The 20,915-nt window shown below is 40.8% G+C and overlaps 1 protein-coding gene across 8 annotated transcripts in view; it reads right to left on the bottom strand.

Annotated features, from left to right (window-relative positions):
- PAM (peptidylglycine alpha-amidating monooxygenase) overlaps positions 1-20,915 on the bottom strand; it is a 153,601-nt gene that overhangs the window by 103,942 nt on the left and 28,744 nt on the right. For all 8 annotated transcript variants that reach the window (XM_004586180.3, XM_004586181.3, XM_012927316.3 and 5 more), the window contains exons 3-4: positions 15,214-15,271; positions 2,184-2,271 (exon numbers count right to left, since the gene is read on the bottom strand). In XM_004586180.3, coding sequence (XP_004586237.2) covers positions 2,184-2,271; positions 15,214-15,271 — 146 coding nt within the window. The remainder of the gene's footprint in view (positions 1-2,183; positions 2,272-15,213; positions 15,272-20,915) is intronic.

Raw genomic sequence — 20,915 nt, 5'->3', positions numbered from 1 at the left:
GTGAATGAGAGTAGCAAATGTTGCAATTGATGGATAATTTCTATGGAATCAAACCTGCAGATTATGTGGGAATACAGGGCATGAGGCATGTATTTAAATCCATTTGAAAAGATATGAATATAATTTTATAAAGGATCCTAATTCCTCAGTAATGCAACTGACTGCCAAAACACAATGGCTTCCTTGAAGTAATTCAACCAGTTCCCACAACTTCTAGCAATAACAACTTCTAACCTGACTTAACATTTGCATGAAATTTATATTCATAGAGTTATGGAATTTCAGAGAATAGAGATTTTATACATGCTTTAGTGTAACTCTCCAACTCAAATGGAGAAATCAACTCTGAAAAAGATGGATTAAGTATTTGGCCCAAAGAATCCAACCAGTCAGTCCCCTTCTCATTCATTCTACCATGCTGCCTTTCAAGTAATAGTTTTAGCAAAATAATTTATCTCCACATGGTGAATAGTTTAGTCAAAATTCCTTCTTTCACTTTCATTTATTTTTCCCCAATTTGGGAGTCTCTCATATATTACATATATAATTTCAGAATAACACATTTCAGAACGTCGGTGGGTAGTCTGAAAAGGCCAAAGTAAAGTGTGTGTTTGATGTTCCCTTACAATAGCAACAGACAACGAGGGTTGGTTTGTTTTAAATATATTATTTTTAAACCATTAGAACCATAGCAGCATTTGCATGCTATTTTTTCACCCTTCTCCTTTAACCCAGGTGAAGCTTAGAGCAGATTTTAAAAGCCTGTATCCCTTTTAGCCATCTTCAGTCATTCATATCCAAAGGTGAATATTGATCATTTCAGAAAAAATATTTTTAAAGAAAGAATATGATGTGCTGTGTAAGATTCAGGAAAAGCTGTTACAGAATAATCTTTTAATCCCAGAATTTTAATTACAAAAATTTACTGAAGAGCAAAATCTAGAGTTGTTGATATCAAAGGGTATTAACTGTGACTTGTTGACTCCATTTTTACATAAAGCCAGTCATGTGTGCTGGGTTCCGATGTGATATGCCCCTTTTATCAAATAACGTAAGCCTATTAACAAATGCCTTGATGGTACTCAGTCCAGGGAGATTTCCACTAATTGCTCTGTGCTTTTAACAGTTCCAAATACATATTGCAAGTATTTGTTATTAAAATGACTCAAAAGCAGTTGCAGCGTGCCTCGCATCAGGCTAACGAGCAGGAGGATGCACAGGAAATGGCCCGGCTGTATTTATGATGATGTCTAGTAAGAAACGCCAGGCAAAGCACACCAGTCATCCCAGAGGGTTAAATATGTACCAGTGGTCCTGGGAACAGATGGGAAGGATTAGGCTGCAACCACGTGGCTACCTTCAGAGCGCCTGATCAATAAGCACACCAAATAACAAAAGGGAAGGCAGGAGCTCCAGCCTTATGTATGCTGTAAACGGCTAGGGGTAGAAACAGACTTTTTCTAGAACCTCCCATCACGCTCGCCTAGGACAGACATTTAATAGAAGGGTACTGATTGTTCGTGGCATGGTATTGAGACTCACCACAGTGACTGAAATACTTTATATCACTGTAACAGCTTCTGAATTAATGACAGGCGTTGAGATTCAATGGGAGTGAATTTGTACTTAGAACCGGATAACCTATGGTTCACTGTGGTTTCACACCAACCGGCTGTGTCACCTTTTGCAAGTCTCTAATTGTCTTTGTCAACGTCTTGCTGTAATTGGAGGTTGAGCAAGTGGTGGGTGATAATGCAATACCTGCTTTGTAGGAACTTTATGCTAAAGCGAAAGGGAATGTCTGGATCAGCTAGTGCAGCCTGGGACAAAAGGATACTCGGTGAACATTACCCTGCTGCTCTTTGGGCAGGCTTAAGAGTTTAAAAAATTAAGAATATCAGTTATCAAAGTCAGACTTTTCTTTTAAGCCTTCTACACCTGCACACACCACATCCAATAACAGACACAGGACTGAGGAAGACTGACAGGTGCGTTCCACAGCAGATTATACGACTGTGAGAAGCCTTAAGAAACGCAGGATCCCAACACACCAGGTTATTTTGCCTGAAGAACCACTCCACTCACTAATTCATTAGCTAAAAAGTAATTGCAAATACACTCTTAGTGCTTTTAAAACTACACCTTTGCTACAACTTTCTTTGTTGGGAACCCATCATGCTTACCAGTAACTTCCAGTGGACGAAGGCATATTGCATCCAAAGAGTAACATGTGGTGGACAGTATCCATGCTGGCACGGGGTTTGAAGTCAACTGTGATGAGAAAATGATACATGAACATGAATACAACTGCAATGTCTGTGCATAAAATGTCACAAGAGACCACATCTCTGAACACCTGGACTGCTGAACAAAGATGTGTCACTAGAGAATGAACAGATTGTACATGTTATCTGATTCCAGAGAGTGATTAGTAGTCCACTACATTATTATATGATAAAAAAGGAGGAAATATTGATAGGCTGAGTCTCACACACACACACAGAGTTTTAAATGCAACACCTGCTTTAAAGTGGCAGAAGCACTATGGGGGCACGAAATGACAGCTGGGAATGAACTAGTGAATGGGAGCTCCTTCTGCTTCTATGTCTCTCTGTCTCTCACATAAATAACTTTTATTTTTAAAGGTATGGTTTTAAAAAAACAAAATGAAATGTCAGTAATTTCATAAGATTAAATACTAATAGAAGAGTCAGCTAGAAGAGGGAGATATGTTGGGAGAGGAAGAGATCAAAAAGATACAACGTATAATTTCTGGTTTTCCATTGCAAAGGAAAGAAAGTGGCTGTCCTGGTCCCCTGCTAATGCAGACACTTGCGGTTGTTAAGCAGCAACTCTTAATTACTCTAAGTTCTCTAAGCATTTTCTCATTTTTTCCCGTCCTGACATTGCATTTTAAGTACCACTGATTTGCTCCATATTGAACTCTTACTAGAAATTGCTTAATTTTCCTTTCCAGAATGAGAAATCTATGCCTTTAAAGTGGTCGTAAAAGGAAATTCTTCAGAGATCCCTCTCATAAAAACTTATCCTTTCCGACTCATGGATTCCTCCAGAAACACAGCATCGAATTTAAATGTTAAATAAACATTGGGACTGGGTGAAACCAAGCAACTAACCATCTTTTTCCATATCTTAAGGAAGAAATGCATATCAAAGTATTTGTGGAATTATAGTCCCACGTGCAACTCATTGCAAGTTGAAATAAATAGCTCCAGCAAAAGAAATGTCAAATGGAAATGTAAGTCAAAAACACACAGTAAATACTTCAAAATAAATCAGTGCTTGGCAATTTCATGGAAGGGGCTGTTGTCAGTGGTGGTGCGGTGGGCAGCTGGGCAGAGACCAACCTGACAGGTTTATTTTCTGGTTTTGCTCCATTCCTACTTCTTATTATAGGAATAATATGACATCAAGCCCCAGTGAATAGGAATAAGATCCACTAAGTGCAAGATAACACATGTGACATCGTGGAGAATCTCATCACCCCACAAATTGGCATATGGAAGCACACTTTAAAATATCGCACTTCAAAAGAAATTCTTTCCGGAGGATTCCGAAGATGGCCGACATAGGAGGAAGACTGTGAGAGAGCTCACAGACAGAGAGGGCTAGAACGCGACAAAAGCGTAAGTGGAGCAGCATAGAACTACAGGGAGAAGAACGTGAAGTTCCCTGGACAGTGTGGAGCCAAAAAAATCCACACAACTCGGAAGAGCAACCAGGGAAAAACAAAGCAAAGGACAGGGAAGACGACTTTCCGCTCCTGACCTGCTGAGTCACCTCTGAGGGCAGACGCTGAAAGCCGCCGAACCCACCCAAAGACCGACCTGAAGACGCTGTGGCCGTGAGGACCGGAGGTGATTGGGACCCGCTGGCATCTGCTCACCCTGGTCACCAGGACTCGCCAGGACCTGCCCCGCTGCGGACACCAGGACCCTGAATCACCGGGACCCGCCGGCATCTGCCCACCCTGGTCGCCAACCCCCGGGACCTGCACCAGCCGCAGCCTCCAGGCTCCATCGCGACCCGCGCGGAGACCAGCAACGGACGCAGCAGTCGGGAGACGCACTGGCGGCCAGGATTCCCACCAGAGGAAGAGGCAGACTGCAAGAACCTGAGGTTTGAGTGAGTTGGGTGGGGACAGTGGTGGGTTGGAGGCTTCGGGAGTTGGCCCCCCAGGGGCACGGACAGAGCCTGAACACAATTGGCCTCCCCGCCCTTCCCCCCCCCCAGGCTCCAGCCTCTAGAGACACAGGGCGAGTGCCTTGAGACTGCCAAAACTGTGTCTGGGAGAAAGGCAAAAGGCACACTGGATACTCCCCTGTGCCTTTGCGGTGTGGCACTCAGCTGGGCGGTGCTATCCCACAGGAACCCAAGCACGCCTCTGGGCTGGGCAGTTCCCTGCTAGCGCAGGGGCGGTCGGTCCCCTGCAAGTGCTGGGGTGGGCGGACCTGCGCAGGAGGCGTTTCCAGAGAGCACCTGGAACACGCCCTATAGTCCCTTGCTCCGAGCCCTGTGATCCAGTAAACAGGGTGCGCGCACAGAGAGTGCCTTCACTCCCCCACGCCCTGTGGTAGCATACCTGTAGGGGACGAGCTGAGAGTGTGCTTTGAATCCGCTGGGCCCTGGAAGAGGCGCCCTGAGGTCCAGTGTTCTGGAGACGCACCAAAAGTGCCTTGAAAATTCCCACACCCTGCTACTCCACGCCTGCAGACTCCGATCTCTACAGGATAGTGCTTGGAGACCCCTCAGCACACTGGTGCCTAGGTCTCTCAAAAAAGAAACACTAACACAATGGGAAGAAATACCAGAAAAGGTAATGATCCAGATGAGAGTGCCAACACCCTACCAATAAAGGATCGAAAGCCAATGTCTATTTCGGAGATGCGAGATGAAGACATAGAAGATCTACCAGACAAGGAATTCAAAAAAATAATGTTAAAATATGTCAGAGACAATGAGAAGAATTGGGAGGACTTCAAGGAATTCAAGAACCACATAGCCTCAGAAATACAACAAATGAAAAGTAAAATCCTTGACTTAGAGCACAAAATTGAGAGCCTAACCAACAGAACAAATACAGCAGAAGAGAGGATCTCTGAAACGGAAGACACACAAAACGAACACACCCAGTTCATGAAACAGCTGGAGACAAGTCTGAACAAAGCCAATAAGACCATACAAGAAATGAAAGACAACCTCAGAAAATCAAATATTAGGATTATTGGCCTTCCTGAAGGAGCGGAAAAAGAATCAGGAATGCAAATGGTGCTCGACGAAATTATACAGGAAAACTTTCAAAACACTTGGAACATGAATCCAGCTCAAATCCAGGACGGTCAGAGGACTCCCAGCAGATATGACCCAAAGCGATCTTCACCCAGACATATGGTGCTCAAGTTCCACTCCAACGAAGACAAAGAAAGAATCCTGAGACAAGTACGAAGCAGAGAAAAGATCACATACCGGGGAAAACCAATCAGGATCACGGCTGACTTTTCTGAAGAGACCTTACAAGCAAGAAGAGAATGGACAAAGATCTTCCAAATCCTGAATCAGAACAACTGTCAACCAAGAATATTGTACCCAGCAAAGATCTCATTCGTATTTGAGAACGAAATCAAATACTTCCACAGCAAAGAGAAATTAGAAGAATATGCCAGCACAAAACCAGCTCTACAAAATCTCCTTAGAAATGCACTAATTCCAGAAAAAAAGGAGGTGAATCATAAGCAAAGATGGCAAACAGGAAGGTCTCCCCACTAAAGTCCACACAAGGAAGGGCAATAACACAGATATCAACACCCACAAAAACAAGTATGGCAGGGCAAAATCACAACCTCTCAATTTTAACTCTCAACACAAATGGCCTGAACTCACCAATCAAAAGGCATAGATTAACAGAATGGATTATCAAACAGCACCCAACTATCTGTTGCCTACAAGAGACACATCTAACCAGAAGAGATTCAAAGAAGCTGAAAGTGAAAGGTTGGAAACAGATATTTCATGCCAATGGACGAGAAAAAAAGGCTGGGGTAGCTGTCTTAATTTCAGATGATGTGGACTTCAATCTGACACACATCAAAAAGGACAGGGAAGGACATTATATATTGGTGAAGGGACTGATCCACCAGGAAGTAATTACCATTGTGAACATATATGCACCAAATTCAAACGCACCTAGCTACGTGAAGCAATTACTCACGGACTTAAGGGGAGACATAGATATGCACACAATAATAGTGGGTGATCTTAACACCCCACTAACAACTATAGACAGATCAACAAAACAAAAACTCAACAAAGAAACAACAGAACTCATACAAACAATAGAACAACTGGACTTGGTTGACATTTATAGAATTTTTTACCCTAAGGCCACAGATTATACATTTTTTTCAGCAGTACATGGCACCTTCTCCAGGATCGACCACATGATAGGACACAAAGCAAACCTAAATAACTTCAAAAAGATAGGAATCATACCATGTACCCTCTCAGACCACCACGGAATGAAGCTGGAAATCAGCAATTCAAAATGCCCCAGGAAATACAGAAACTCTTGGAGGCTGAACAATATGCTACTAAACGAACAATGGATCAGAGAAGAAATTAAAGATGAGATCAAAAAATTTATGGAAACCAATGAAAACTCTGACACAACATTCCAAAATTTGTGGGACACTGCCAAAGCAGTGCTACGGGGTAAACTCATCGCAATTGGAGCTCATGTCAAGGCCCAAGAGAGGCGCCAAATACAGGAACTAAACACACACCTCCAGGAACTGGAAAAACAACAGCAGAAGAGCCCCACACACAATGGGAAACAAGAAATCATCAAAACAAGGGAGGAAATCAACCAGATAGAAATAAAAAAAACCATACACAAAATCAATGAATCAAAAAGCTGGTTTTTTGAGAAGATAAACCAGATAGACACTCCACTGGCCCGACTGACAAAGAAAAAACAAGAGAAGGCAAGAATTAACAGCATCAAAGATGAAAAAGGCAACATAACAACAGACACCGCATCCATTAAGGCCATAATCAGAAATTACTACAAAGCACTGTACTCCAACAAATCAGAAGATCACCAAGAAATGGAAAAGTTCTTAGACTTCTACCACTTGCCAAAACTTAGCCCAGAGGCAACAAACGACCTGAACAAACCCATAACTGAAGTAGAGATTGAATCAGTGATTAAAGACCTCCCAACAAGGAAAAGCCCAGGCCCAGACGGCTTCACTCCAGAATTCTACAAAACATTCCGAACAGAGCTGACCCCAATCCTCTACAAACTCTTCAAAACAATAGAAAAAGAGGCAACCCTTCCAAACTCATTCTATGAAGCCAACATTACCTTAATCCCAAAACCAGACAGAGAACTAACAGAGAAGGAAAACTACAGACCTATCTCTTTGATGAACATTGATGCTAAGATTCTCAACAAAATCCTAGCCAACAGAATTCAAAAACACATCAGACAGATCATTCATCCAGATCAAGTAGGATTCATCCCTGGAATGCAGGGATGGTTCAACATTCGAAAATCTATAAATGTGATACACCACATCCAAAAACTGAAAAACAAGAATCACATGATAGTATCAATAGATGCGGAAAAAGCTTTCGACAAAATCCAACATCACTTCCTACTAAAAACCCTAACCAAGGTAGGCATAGATGGAAAAATCCACAACATAATTAAAGCAATATATGAAAAACCCAACGCCAGCATCATACTGAATGGAGAAAAGCTGGAACCCTTCCCACTGAGATCTGGAACAAGACAGGGATGTCCACTTTCTCCACTACTATTCAACATAGTCCTAGAGGTACTCGCTGAGGCCATAAGACAAGAAAAAGAAATCAGAGGAATCCAAATGGGAAACGAAGAAGTCAAGCTCTCACTATACGCAGATGATATGATTCTTTATGTAGAAGAGCCAAGAGACTCAATACAGAGACTGCTAGAACTTGTACGAGAGTTTGGTAGAGTGGCAGGGTACAAAATTAATGAACAAAAATCAACAGCCATAGTGTATGCGAACAGCCCCAAGATGGAAAAAGACTTAACCAGCAAGATACCATTCAAAATAACAGAGAAAAGTATGAAATATCTGGGAATAAATCTAACCAAAAATGTAGAAGACTTATTTGAAGAAAACTACAATCTGCTTAAAAAAGAAATTGAACAAGACCTCAAAAGATGGAGTAATATCCCATGCTCCTGGATAGGTAAAATCAATATCATTAAAATGTCTATACTGCCAAAAGCAATATATACATTCAACGCAATCCCAATCAAATTGCCCAAAACATTCTTCACAGATCTGGAAACAATGATCCAAAGGTTCATCTGGAAGCACAAAAAACCACGGATAGCTAGAACTATCCTGAAGAACAGGAAGTTAGCAGGGGGAATCACAGTTCCGGACCTCTGGACATACTATAGGGCAGTGGTTATCAAAACAGCGTGGTACTGGCACAAAGACAGAGAGGAAGATCAATGGAGCAGAATAGAAACGCCAGAAGGAAACCCACACAGATACAGCCAAATAATCTTTGACAAAAAGACAAACGACAACCCAGGCAAATGGGAAGGTCTGTTCAATAAATGCTGCTGGGACAACTGGTTGATAGCCTGCAGAAACAAAAAAATAGATCCACATCTCTCACCATACACTAAGATCAGATCTAAATGGATAACAGATCTAAACCTACATCCAGAAACCTTCAAACTTTTGGAAGAAAATGTTGGAAACACACTGGAACACTTAGGGGTAGGCCCTCACTTCCTAAAAAAGACTCCAGATGCAGTAGAAATCAAGACCAAAATAAACAATTGGGACCTCATCAAACTAAGAAGCTTCTGTACAGCTAGAGAAACAATCAACAAAGTAAAAAGGCAACCCACAGAATGGGAGAAGATCTTCGCACACGACATAGGTGATAGAGGGCTAATATCCAGAATATACAAAGAGCTACAAAACAACCAAAATGTCAAAACAAACAAGCCACTCAAGAAATGGGCACGGGAAATGGGCAGACACTTCACAAAGGAACAAACCCAAATGGCAAATAAACATATGAAAAAATGCTCAAGTTCCCTGGCAATAAGGGAAATCCAAATTAAAACATCAATGAGGTACCACCTAACGCCAGTAAGACTGGCCCACATGAATAAAAGCACCAACGACACTTGTTGGCGAGGTTGCGGGGAAAAGGGAACCCTACTCCACTGCTGGTGGGGCTGCAGGCTGGTACAGCCTCTATGGAAATCAGTATGGAGAATATTCAAACAACTCAAATTCAACATACCGTATGATCCAGCAATAGCACTCCTAGGAATATATCCAGAACACTTGTTCTATGAGAAACCAACATGTACTCCTATGTTCATAGCAGCACAATCAGTAATTGCAAAAACATGGAAACAACCAAAATGCCCATCAACAGAGGATTGGATAAGAAAGCTATGGTTCATCTACTCCATGGAATACTACTCAGCTATTAAAAAAAACAAAATGCAGTTCTTTGTGGCCAAATGGGCCAAACTGGAAACCATAATGCTAAGGGAAATGAGCCAATCCCAAAAGGTTAAATACCACATGTTTGCCTTAATTTAAGATGATATGATGTTATGTATAACATGTTATGTTTTGAATGTTATATGTTGTGTATAAACTAAAATTGAAGTATAGGTGAGGTGGTCACAGAAGGTGGCTGGGAACCCGCATTTACTTTTAACATATTGGTTACTCATTACTATGTCAATTAATTCCATAATGATGTAAATTTTTGCTGATGGTATGTTGGAGCTTTCAATTGACTGGGATGATACTCTGCTGGCTCTGTCATCAGACCAGAGAGGGTATACCTAAGAAACCGTTGAACTTGACGGGACAATAAGATGCTGGACTCTATGTTTGGTATACGCTTGCAATGGGGAAATCTCAACTGAACTTGAGCTGTGGTTATGCAATAAGGTGGAGGAATCCACCATGGTGGGAGGGTTTGGGGAGGGGTGGGGAGAACCCAAGTATCTATGTAACTGTGTCACATAATACAATGTAATTACTGAAGTTAAATAATAAATAATTAAAAAAAAAAAAAAAAAAAAAAAGAAATTCTTTCCGTCTTTTATCCCCATCACATACCCAAGAAATAAAGGTTCCAGGGGGAGGAGAGTTAGAGGGTAATAACGAAAATGACTGCATTGAGGTGTGCCATTCTGACAGGCAAAATAAACAAAGGCAGCTTGGAATGATGCGTTGCAGGGCAAAACGTGGTCTCAGGAGGATGTAAGGGAATACCATACCAGGGGAACTCAAAAGTGCGCCGGCTCTTCTAATTCAGTAACAGAATGACAGCTGCTTAAGAGGAAATGGTACCTCATGCTCAGATAACCTGATGCAAAAGAACAGGTGAGAAAGTCCTGGGAACTAAATGCTTTTTGAGGATTAAAAATGCAGAAATTGTGACTCAGGCTCATTAATGGAAAGAAATATGAGGACACAGCAAAGCACAGTTTAGGTGATTTCTCAAAGGCTAATGTCTATGACATCTAAGGCTTGATGTTGTGGCAACATTGCACTGAGAGATAAGCAGGTGGAGTTTCTGGAGTTCCAAGCAAAATGTGTACTAACTGGTTGTTGAGGACTTCAGGCATCTTTTAGCTAACATCGGTGTACAACCAGGGCCATAAAGCTCTCCAAGAATGTGACCTACGACAGAGTCACTGGAGGAACCACTGACTAAAACATTCACTGGGTGAGGGTATTTCAAAAATGCCATGGAAAAATGTTACCAAAAAACAGCAGTTTGGGTGAGAAAAAACCTTTTATATTATGTATAGAAAATGACAATGGGTTTCAAGATATACTGCACCAAAGCAACCTCACACTTCTCACTCTATTCTTTTTAACGAATCTGTGGAACTACTCTAGTACAGACAGGTTGTCTTGAGTTATTTCTGGAGATGCCACTACACTCTGTTGTGCTAAATAAATGCAATGGAGGAATACCATAGACCCTGAACAATGCACCTCCCGAATGCAAAAGCATTCACTGGGCAAACTCGAAAGTTTTCATCTCCAGAACTTTGGCTTACTGGAACTGATGTTTGTGTAAAGCATTCCACAGCATTGTCCGTTTCTTGGTGGTTTCTTGTGGAATCCCAGTATGTACAGTGACTCATGTGCTGGACCGTGGATATTCCACAGGTCAAATGAATCAGCCGTGGAGCTTGTTACAGGCACAGGTAGCCCTGCCTACTCCCCACTCTCCCCGCACTCTCCATCAGACCTCCAGAGGTCAATCCCAGGTAAATATTTTCTTTCAGAATGTCATAGACAATTTGGACTCCAATCAGCATTTTCAGTCGCTGAATGTTTTCTCTTAATGTCAGAGTGTCAGTTTTTGATGGAGTGAGCTTAGTCATAATTGAGGGATCAAATTGCTCTTTTTAAACACACAGGGCAAACAGTGAACATAAGCTTTCTTTTAAAATAAGTTTACAAGAACAGTTTCTGAAGGTAAAAGGAAGTTGGTACTTTAGAATCGTTCTTTCAGAAGAGGTAAGTGGAATTCCTTATTGCATCGTGCATTTTTAACTGTTTCACCTCCAATCCTACTGAGACCTGAAGCAAGCATACAGAAGAGACTTAGTGAGGCTGTCATGCCTGCAGCAGAGTCGAGTGTTGCTTGTGCTGTCAAAGCATATTCAAGACTGAATTAGGAAGCTGGGAAGTTCAAGAAACAAGTGTGCAAAAGAGATATCCCGACTTAAAAACGAAGGAAAAAAAACAGAGCCCCCAGATCTCAACCCTACTCCCATCTATGGTTCTTTGTTTCCAAACAACTGAAGATTGTACTTTAGAAACTGCTTAAAGCAGCTGAAGAGAGCAATGATCTAAATTGTAATTTAAGGGCGTGACATGATCAGCCTTAACGCTCATAATCTTGCAGTGGGGCTCAAAAGGTACCAATAAATGTGCAACTCACAGCCCCACGGGCCATTTGGCAACGTGCTGCAACCTGCCGCCACAGCGTATTACATTATCTTGCTGGCTTCCCCCATAACATAAAGCAATTCCACGCTAAGATAAAGACCTCTCACTTGAACATTTTTAATCAGAAAGCTTAATAGAGAAATCATCATTAACTCTTGCTAGCACAGACAACGGTGTACAATTCACCAAGACTCCTTAATGCAGTTTATAAGGACTTTAAGCTGCTGTTGCCAAATTGACCAAGAAATAAGACACTTGAGCAAGCCTATATATATTGTGATTTTAAGATGAAACACTCCTTAGTTCTAAATAACAGCTTGCAACACAAAGAAAGAGTAGTTCAACTTCTAGAATAGATATCCTTTAAAACTAAGCTTTATGGTATATACTAGAGCCAACAAAACAACCAATATTAGCCAAGCTATGCAAGATTGAATAGCATAAGTTGCGTTTAAGCTATTTGGGTAATGCTCTTTCCATAACAGTCTTCAATAATTTCTTAAATCAAAATCAAATGCAAATCCCCTTCTAGTTGTTTCAGGCAATGCCTAATGTCTCACTAGTCTCCCAGCTTGTCACACATTACATGACAAGCCCCTCCTGCACTCTTCACTCTCAACAGGAAGCTGCATTCACAGTGGAGCCTACTGACAGGTGCCAAGGGCTTACTTAGTGCCAGGCACTTATTTTCACCATGACCCTGTGAATCAGTTCTTGGATTTCCCAAACAGAAGAGGCATGAGGTCAGAGGGATGGAGAAATTAGTCCTCCTCCATGCAGCCTGCAAGAGGCGAGGCAGGGATTTAAAAGCCAAGTGGTACAGCTGACAGCTCACTCTGTCAACCACCATATATATACACACAACATTGTCTCTCACCCTCACATCAGTGTATTCTTTCCTATTCAGACTATCGCCCGCTGGAATTTTTTTTTCTGCTCTGCATCTCCCAGTAGGTCAACTTCAATGGTCCAATGCAATACAGGGATGGAAGCAAGAGGCACTTTTTAAAGCAACTGCATCAAAACAGGTCTAGGGGCCAACATTGTGGCACAGTTGATGAACCCACTGTTTAGATTTCTTACATCTCATAGTGGAGGGCCAGTTCGAGTCTCAGCTACTCTACTTCTAAACCATCCCTCTGCCAGGAGAGAATGGCTTATGTACAAAGCCATGGGAAGCAGCAGAGGATGGCTTAAGCACTAAGTTTTTCACCACTCCTGTGGTAGACCCAGATGTGGTTCCAAGCTCTTGCCTTCAGCCTGGTTCGGCCCCAGCTGTTGCAAACATGTGGGGAGTGGACCAGAGGATGGAAGATAAATCTTTTTCTGTCACTCTTCCACAGAAAGCAAGAAAGCAAGCACCTTTAGGAAATGAATTTTTTTCCCCACTCATCAGGAACCTGTGGTTTAGTGGATCTTGCATATCTTACTGATTCTAGCTCTTTTCATGAAGACACTAGAAGTGCATGCTAGAGAGCCTGGTGGAAGGAACTCAGAGCTCACCTAGGAGACCGAGACTCCAACGTTAATACGGAAGAAAGTCCTGGTTGAAGACATTCATATTAACTAACGGGAAGCACAGGTGACAGGGTACCTGCATGGGCAAGGGGCCGTACACACACACACACACACACACACACACACACACACACAATTTTATTTACTGTCAAAGCCACAGAAGGTTGATAAATGAGCAATGTGCTCTGTGAAACTTTGGTCTTTACAGTGAGACTATCTTGTGACTAATAAGCACATTCAAACTGGATCTTTCCTGCCATTTTGGAAGTATCCCAGCATTACCTGTATGTGTGCTTTAAGAAAGGTCACATTTACAAAAAATATATCTATCAAAAATTCTAACAGTGCAATTCTGCCTGTAGAATAATTCTGGATTGTTCTACATTCGAGAGAGAAGTGCACAAAAATGAAAAGCAATGAGTCATTAGATTAACGTCATCTATTTCTAAATTCAATGGCTTCTATCTCATTTGTATAGTGGCATTTGATAGATAGGGACCTGCCATCGTTCACTAAGGAAAAGACACATTTATTTACTGGTCAGCCATGTGAAGGAAAGCAAGTGGATGAAGATGACAGCCAAATTTCCTGGCTGAGTGGGCTGCTGTCAGAGCCAATTCCTCTGAGTCTTGGTAAAACACTTTTCAGACAGCACCACAGTTCAGTGGTCAAATGCAGATTTGACCATACCTTCACTTGTACAATTCTGTGACTTCTTATTAAAACAATAAACAAAAGCAATGCTCTAGGGAAAGCAATGTTTTTTAATATAAAATTATTTTATCACCACTACATTCACAGTATTTCCCCAAAGCATCTACACGAAGTCACATTTAGTGTTCAGTACGGTTATGCACATACATCATTGGTGTTGCATGCTTGTATATAAATTGGAAAAGCAAGTGAGGATCAACTGCATGATGACTGAATGGAATGTTCTTGCTCACACTCTTTGGGACGGCCCTTCAGAAAGCCAACTTGAAGATCAGTGTCAAGGGGCTGAAGCACAGCTCTCATTACCAACATTTTCTAAAAATCAACCTCTCAAACCAGAAAAGGGAAGCGAGGAAAAAAATGCATGAATAATCTGTCAATTATGTAACTTCCATAAATGGTTAAAAAGTCTGTCATTAGCAATGTCTACACCCCAGACGGAAACAGGAGGTGCTTTGCCGCTCTTCCTATGTGCCTCTCTCTCTTTGTCCTTCCCTTCCCTTCTGACCATGGACATGGTTTTGCTCTTCCTCCCTACCCATTCATCTACCTGTCTGTTGGGTAAAATATTACATTCCTCAATGTTGATTCTAGGTGCAGTCGATTTACAGCATGAAACAGCAGGTAAACAGTCTGTTGGGCAGAGCGGAATTAAGCATTCAGCCGCAGACAGGAAGCCAATAACTATACAAACGGGACCACACGGTGTCGGCGGCCAGTGACATCTGCATGCAACTCCTTAACGACTATTACTCATGAATCTCTCCAGATACAGTTTGTAATCTTGTCTCTCAGCGGCCCTCTTCAGTTTGTTTCTGCATTAGGCATGATAAATGCATTCTAGAAACTGACAGTTCAGGATTAATCTGCTCATAACCATCAGAGAGAGCCTTTCACCGATTTCAAATGACATCCCGACAGGCACCACACAATTAATACTTACTGACAAAGGCCTCCTCATCCACCGGCAAACGCATCGACATGCAGAAGTACGTATCGGACTATTCGAGAAAGAAAAATACAAAATCCAAATTAGACTTCTGCCAGCAAGAAGAAACAAAAACTATGCCAAGTCTGGCCCCTATGTTTGCAAAACAAATACTGGCTCAGCACGGTTAGGCTTCTGATTGAGGGTGGGTGTCAGACGAGAGTTGAGTTTATAACTTCTGTGAAATTTTTCCAACTTTTTCTTAACCATCTGTAGGCTCTATTTGTAAGACAGATGACCATGTGTGACATTTCTAGCATTGTCATGGTTAACAAGCAACATTTTAGAAGCCTATAAGAAAGGAGTGGAACAACTGAGTGCCATTGATTTTCAAAGGGTAGGACTTAGTTTTGAGTATTTTTACTATTTGTAAAGTATTTAATTCCTTGAACCACTTTACAAATGCCACAAATATCATTGAGAGAAATTTATGGAACAAAAAGTGCTCTTAAAAAAAAATACACTATAGTATTTGGTTGCTTTCCCTTACATTGAAACTTTTATGACGTACCTGGCAGAAAACAACAACTCAACTCAGGTGATTCTTTCAATGCCATTTACTGGACTTTTTTTTTTTTTTTAAGATTTATTTATTTTTATTGGAAAGGCAGATATACAGAGAGGAGAGACAGAGAAGAAGATTTTACATCCAGTGGTTCACTCCCCAAGCAGCTGCAACGGTTGTAGCTGAGCCAATCCGAAGCCAGGAGCCTCCTCAGGGTCTCCCACGTGGGTGCAGGGTCCCAAAGCTTTTTGGCCCATCCTCAATTGCATTCCCAGGCCACAAGCAGGGAGACAGATGGGAAGCGGGGGCTGCTGGGATTATAACCGTGCCCATATGGGATCCTGGCGTGTTCAAGGCAAAGACCTTAACCGCTATGCTATTGTTCCGGGCCCCATTTATGCATGTGATTATTTTCTCACTATCAAAGATATTAGCACCCATATTTACAGTGACAGATATTATAATTTAAAGAGAATGGCATTGTTGGTTGGGTAGATTTGTCTCCCTTACTCACACACAGCCCATTCAACTCTGATGACTTCATGCTCTAACGGTGACATCTGAAGCGCAGGGGCTAGTGGGAGATGTTTGCAGAAGAAGGTGCTATATAATTGTGAGAGGTCTGATGAGTTCAATGTCTCCCTGTCTGCTCTCCCAGCCTGATTTCCTACCACGTGGCAGTGCCTCCTCCTCATCTGATCATCCTCCCCCGTGCTGCTTGACCTTGAACTGAAATCTGCAAAACCATGAGCTGAAATAAACAATTTCTTTACTAAAGAAGCAGCTCTTGGATAATCAAGCTAAAGCAACAGATTAGTGAGTGGTACAGTGGGCTTCTGTAGTGAGGTATTTGCTCGGCCTGATAATCCAAACTTCATGCAAAACAAATCAAAAACAAAAGGGGGGATTTCAAAAAACAAAACAATAAGAAAAAACTTTGCACCACAATAAAACCATCTTCTAATTCCATATTCAATGGGCATTTTTGAGCACCCTTGTATACACAATACTGAGAATGGCTGCACTCATTTAGTGATACACATTTCACTCCACCAACACAGAGCACTCATCCGCGTCACTTTAAACTTACTGGTTACCTAAAAACGGTGAAGTTTGCATCTGTGTTCTTCTTTCTGCCCTGTAAACAAGGGAGATTCAAATTTGAAGTCTCCTAAATTTGAAAAATTACAAAAAATTTGTCTTAGCTAATATTTTATGGATGTCATTTTTCTCATTTGAGCAAATTGTCTTTTCTTTAAAAATAATTAACATATTTATGCTCAACTTTGATTTAGTTAACCAACAAATGAACTAGACAATGCTGAAGGTTGCACATATCCATGATAAAATAATGAATTGATCTACAAAATTCAACAAATACGCAGGCAAAATGGGGATCTTTCAGTCTTTCGTAAGATTGCTCATAACTACTTTTGCAAATTCCGAATTACTAATGCTACATCACATTTCGACTCTGATCTAACACGGAGAAAGAACAGCTCAAGCTTGTTTTCTATTTGATCACCCCTAGCCATGAGGAGCAATTTAAGACCAGAAGATATCAGAGGTTCCTGCAATGACTATTTCTATCATGTGCCAAGCTGCTTCTCATTGTTTTACGTGTAGTGAAAATCACTTGATAACAGCTACAGTCCTAAATGTAGACACAACTCTGTTTTAAAGATACAATAATCATCGCTTCTTGGCCTTTTGGCTAAGATCAAGTGAAGATGCAATAATCACTAACGCATACTGAGATGCTTTGACTGTATGTTGGTATGACTCTAAACAAAAGACAAGCATCTGCCGCTATGCAGTAAGTTCCAGTTGGCCACCTGAGATGGCCCAGGAACGTGGTCCAACCATCCTTCACACTGACCCATTTCTTCTCCTCTGCACAGCCCAACCTTGAAACATCTCTGCTGTTTTGCCCTTCAGCTTAGTGAGGAGTGGAGCTCTTCTCTGTTACAAAAGCCACTGCTAAGTAGACTCTAACCGTCCTGCTTTAACCACAGCCTGGCCTGTTAACTTTTCAACACAAACAAATGAATATTATCTTATCTGAACACAGGAAGTCCAACAAATGCATTACAGAACACTCACAGCAACTGGACAAATAATAACTTAAAGGCAAATATAAAAGCAAAGGTAAATTTAAAGTAGTTAAGGGCCCGGCGGCGTGGTCTAGTGGCTAAAGTCCTCGCCTTGAACGCCCCGGGATCCCATATGGGCGCCGGTTCTAATCCCGGCAGCTCCACTTCCCTTCCAGCTCCCTGCTTGTGGCCTGGGAAAGCAGTCGAGGACGGCCCAAAGCTTTGGGACCCTGCACCCGCGTGGGAGACCCGGAAGAGGTTCCTGGTTCCCAGCTTCGGATCGGCACGCACTAGCCCGTTGTGGCTCACTTGGGGAGTGAAACATCAGATGGAAGATCTTCCTCTCTGTCTCTCCTCCTCTCTCTATATCCGGCTTTCTAATAATAATAAATCTTTTAAAAAAAATTTAAAGTAGTTAAGCATATAACAAAAGGATCAAAAGGTTGTGATAAAATGCAAATCAATCAAGTTTTTTTTTTAACTATGATTTGGACTACCAGATTTTGGTCTTATGCTATCTTTGTATTATATGCCAGCTCATGTTGCTTTTGAAACAGGCAAATTGCAGGCCTAAATAGATATATTAAATATAGCAAGTTGGTTCTCTTGATTAAAATAAAAAAATCTAAGCCATAAAGATGATTACAAATAATGCACAGAATAAAAGAAACTACAATTATACTCAGCATCGATCAGATCCATATTGTAACTCTGGCTGTTACCATCAATCACCCAATTTAAAATGCTAAGATAACTTGAGGCAATCTTGTTCTTGGCTCATAGCTTCCCTAATAACGACAATGTGCTTAGGCTTCAACAGTTTCTTAAAGAAGGCAGAGAAAGACAGATGAAGGAATCCCTGCAAAATCTTGCAGAATTTGGGAGACAGCAAATAGAGATGTTTCTTCCTTGGATTCCCACCCTCTGATGTGAGTAGAGAAATGAACATGGATTTGAAGATTATAGCTCCACTCAAGGCCACTTAGGTGGTCAGCGTCAGAATCAGAAGTAAAAGTCTCCAAGTTAATGCCTTCAAGATTATTAGAGATAAGTACTAGACCTCTTTCTGGCTACCTGACCATCTGTTTTTATCTAATTGATTGTGCTTGACTAGGCCTTTAAATCTACATACCTTTGTATTTCATGATACTAAATTTTGCATTTTAAATAAAACTTACAGTTCTTCACAAATAAATGAATAGCTTTTTTTCTAAGACATGTAATTTGTTGACGAATGGGTTGGACGATGGCCTTTGGCAAACTATTTTGAGCTCATTATAGTGCAGAAAAAGACTAGCTAGGGTAATACACAATATTATTTCATCAACATAGGTTAATTTCTACAGAAAATCACCATGAGTGGATAGCAACTTGAAATTTAAATTCTTTGCTGCAGGACAAGACAGTTTGCAAATTTAAGATTATAATAATGTTTAATATATAGTGAACTGCAGTGAACTATGAAGCAAATAATCTTTTTCTTTTTAAATCTAAGTGTAGCTTATGGAGGCAACAATGCCAAGAGAAACTGAATGACATATTTCTCAAGTAATACAAGCATTCCATCACTAGTTTGAGTAAGCAATCAGCTGCGCTTTTCTTTTCCCTTGAAGAACACCAAGAAGAATATTTAATACATTGAGCCTACGACTTCTGTCATTGAACAAGATGAAAAAATCAAAATAAAAAAATGATGTAAGTATGGAACGAATACCTCAGACCAGATAGTTTCTAAAGGGAAGAACATTTACTAAGCCTCTGAATGCGTTCTGAATAATATTACCAAATAGGAAGGAGAGGCATGGTTTTCAAAATTGAAAACTGAAGACAAAGAAGCTAACCTATTTAAGAATTGATAAGATGAAGTTGTTTAAAGCATTCATCTTTATGCTATGGAAAATTTCTATGCAAAGATTATTTTCCAAACTTTTCTAAAAATTTTAAATAAAGTGCTACTAATTCTTAGATGTAATTTTAGTTGTTGATTCATGCGAGAAATAAGAGAATCCAAATGGACAAATATATGTTCTCTCTGGCATATGGCAACATTCGTGCAAAATATAAAACATATATATATATATGTATAAACATGTATGTACAGATATTCTTATAGATGAATTGTATGATGAAGACAAGCATACCGGGAAGGGGAGATACATTGCAGTATGCATCTCTACTCCCGAATAAAAGGAGGACTCCCAATGAAACTGTTAAATAGACCTAGACAATACAACACCTACAATGCCAAGATTCACTTAAATAGCAGGATGCTGGACTTGTGACTTGCTGAAGGACCATATTATTATAGTAATAAGGAAGGAAATGGTAGGGGGAAGGAGGAATCCCTCTACCTACAAAACTGCATCATGGAAAATAATAACAACAAAAAATAATACCAGAAAGGAAATCAATGATACATAAAATACAGTAAGAACATTGCATGATAGTTTGTGGACACACTACAGGGACCTAGAATAGTGCCATTGCTATTTAATTTTGTAAAATTTTGTTGCTTAAACTAATGATCTTGGGAAATACATGCATAAAAATCAATGCTTCTTTCTACCATATTCTGAAGAGACAGAAACAGCACATTACTGCCCATTAAACAGTCTTTTCATTCAAATGCATTGTCCTAGAAAAGATGCTTCTATAATTCAATCCAAAGTTCCGCTACAACCTTTCACAGTTTTCCATCGATCACCACCACAATTTCTCTTCTCTCTGTGCGAAGAACTCTGTATCTAAGCATGGTGCCAAGGATCGTCTGTAAAACACGCCAATTCACACTGCTAACTTCGGGCTCAGATGAACAAGCAGGCAGAAATAAAATGCTTTTACGTTCGGGTGTCTCCCAGTGCTATCTGTTTGGGCATATCAGCCAAATCTGAGTCAAGAGGGACAGGATGTTGCTGATGTCTCTTATGGCTGCTACTGGGAACTATCCAAGAAAAGCAAATTTTTCTGACAAAAGAAGACAGTGTGTTAGGGGAAAAAAATCCTTTGCTACAAAAGAACTCCCATGACATTCTATTATATATACATTTTAGCCCAGAGTT

This window comes from Ochotona princeps, chromosome 28, assembly GCF_030435755.1.
Source record: "Ochotona princeps isolate mOchPri1 chromosome 28, mOchPri1.hap1, whole genome shotgun sequence".
In the NCBI taxonomy this organism is placed as follows: domain Eukaryota; kingdom Metazoa; phylum Chordata; class Mammalia; order Lagomorpha; family Ochotonidae; genus Ochotona; species Ochotona princeps.
Note: the sequence above shows the minus strand (reverse complement) of the source record. Positions and strands in the feature narration are given on the sequence as shown.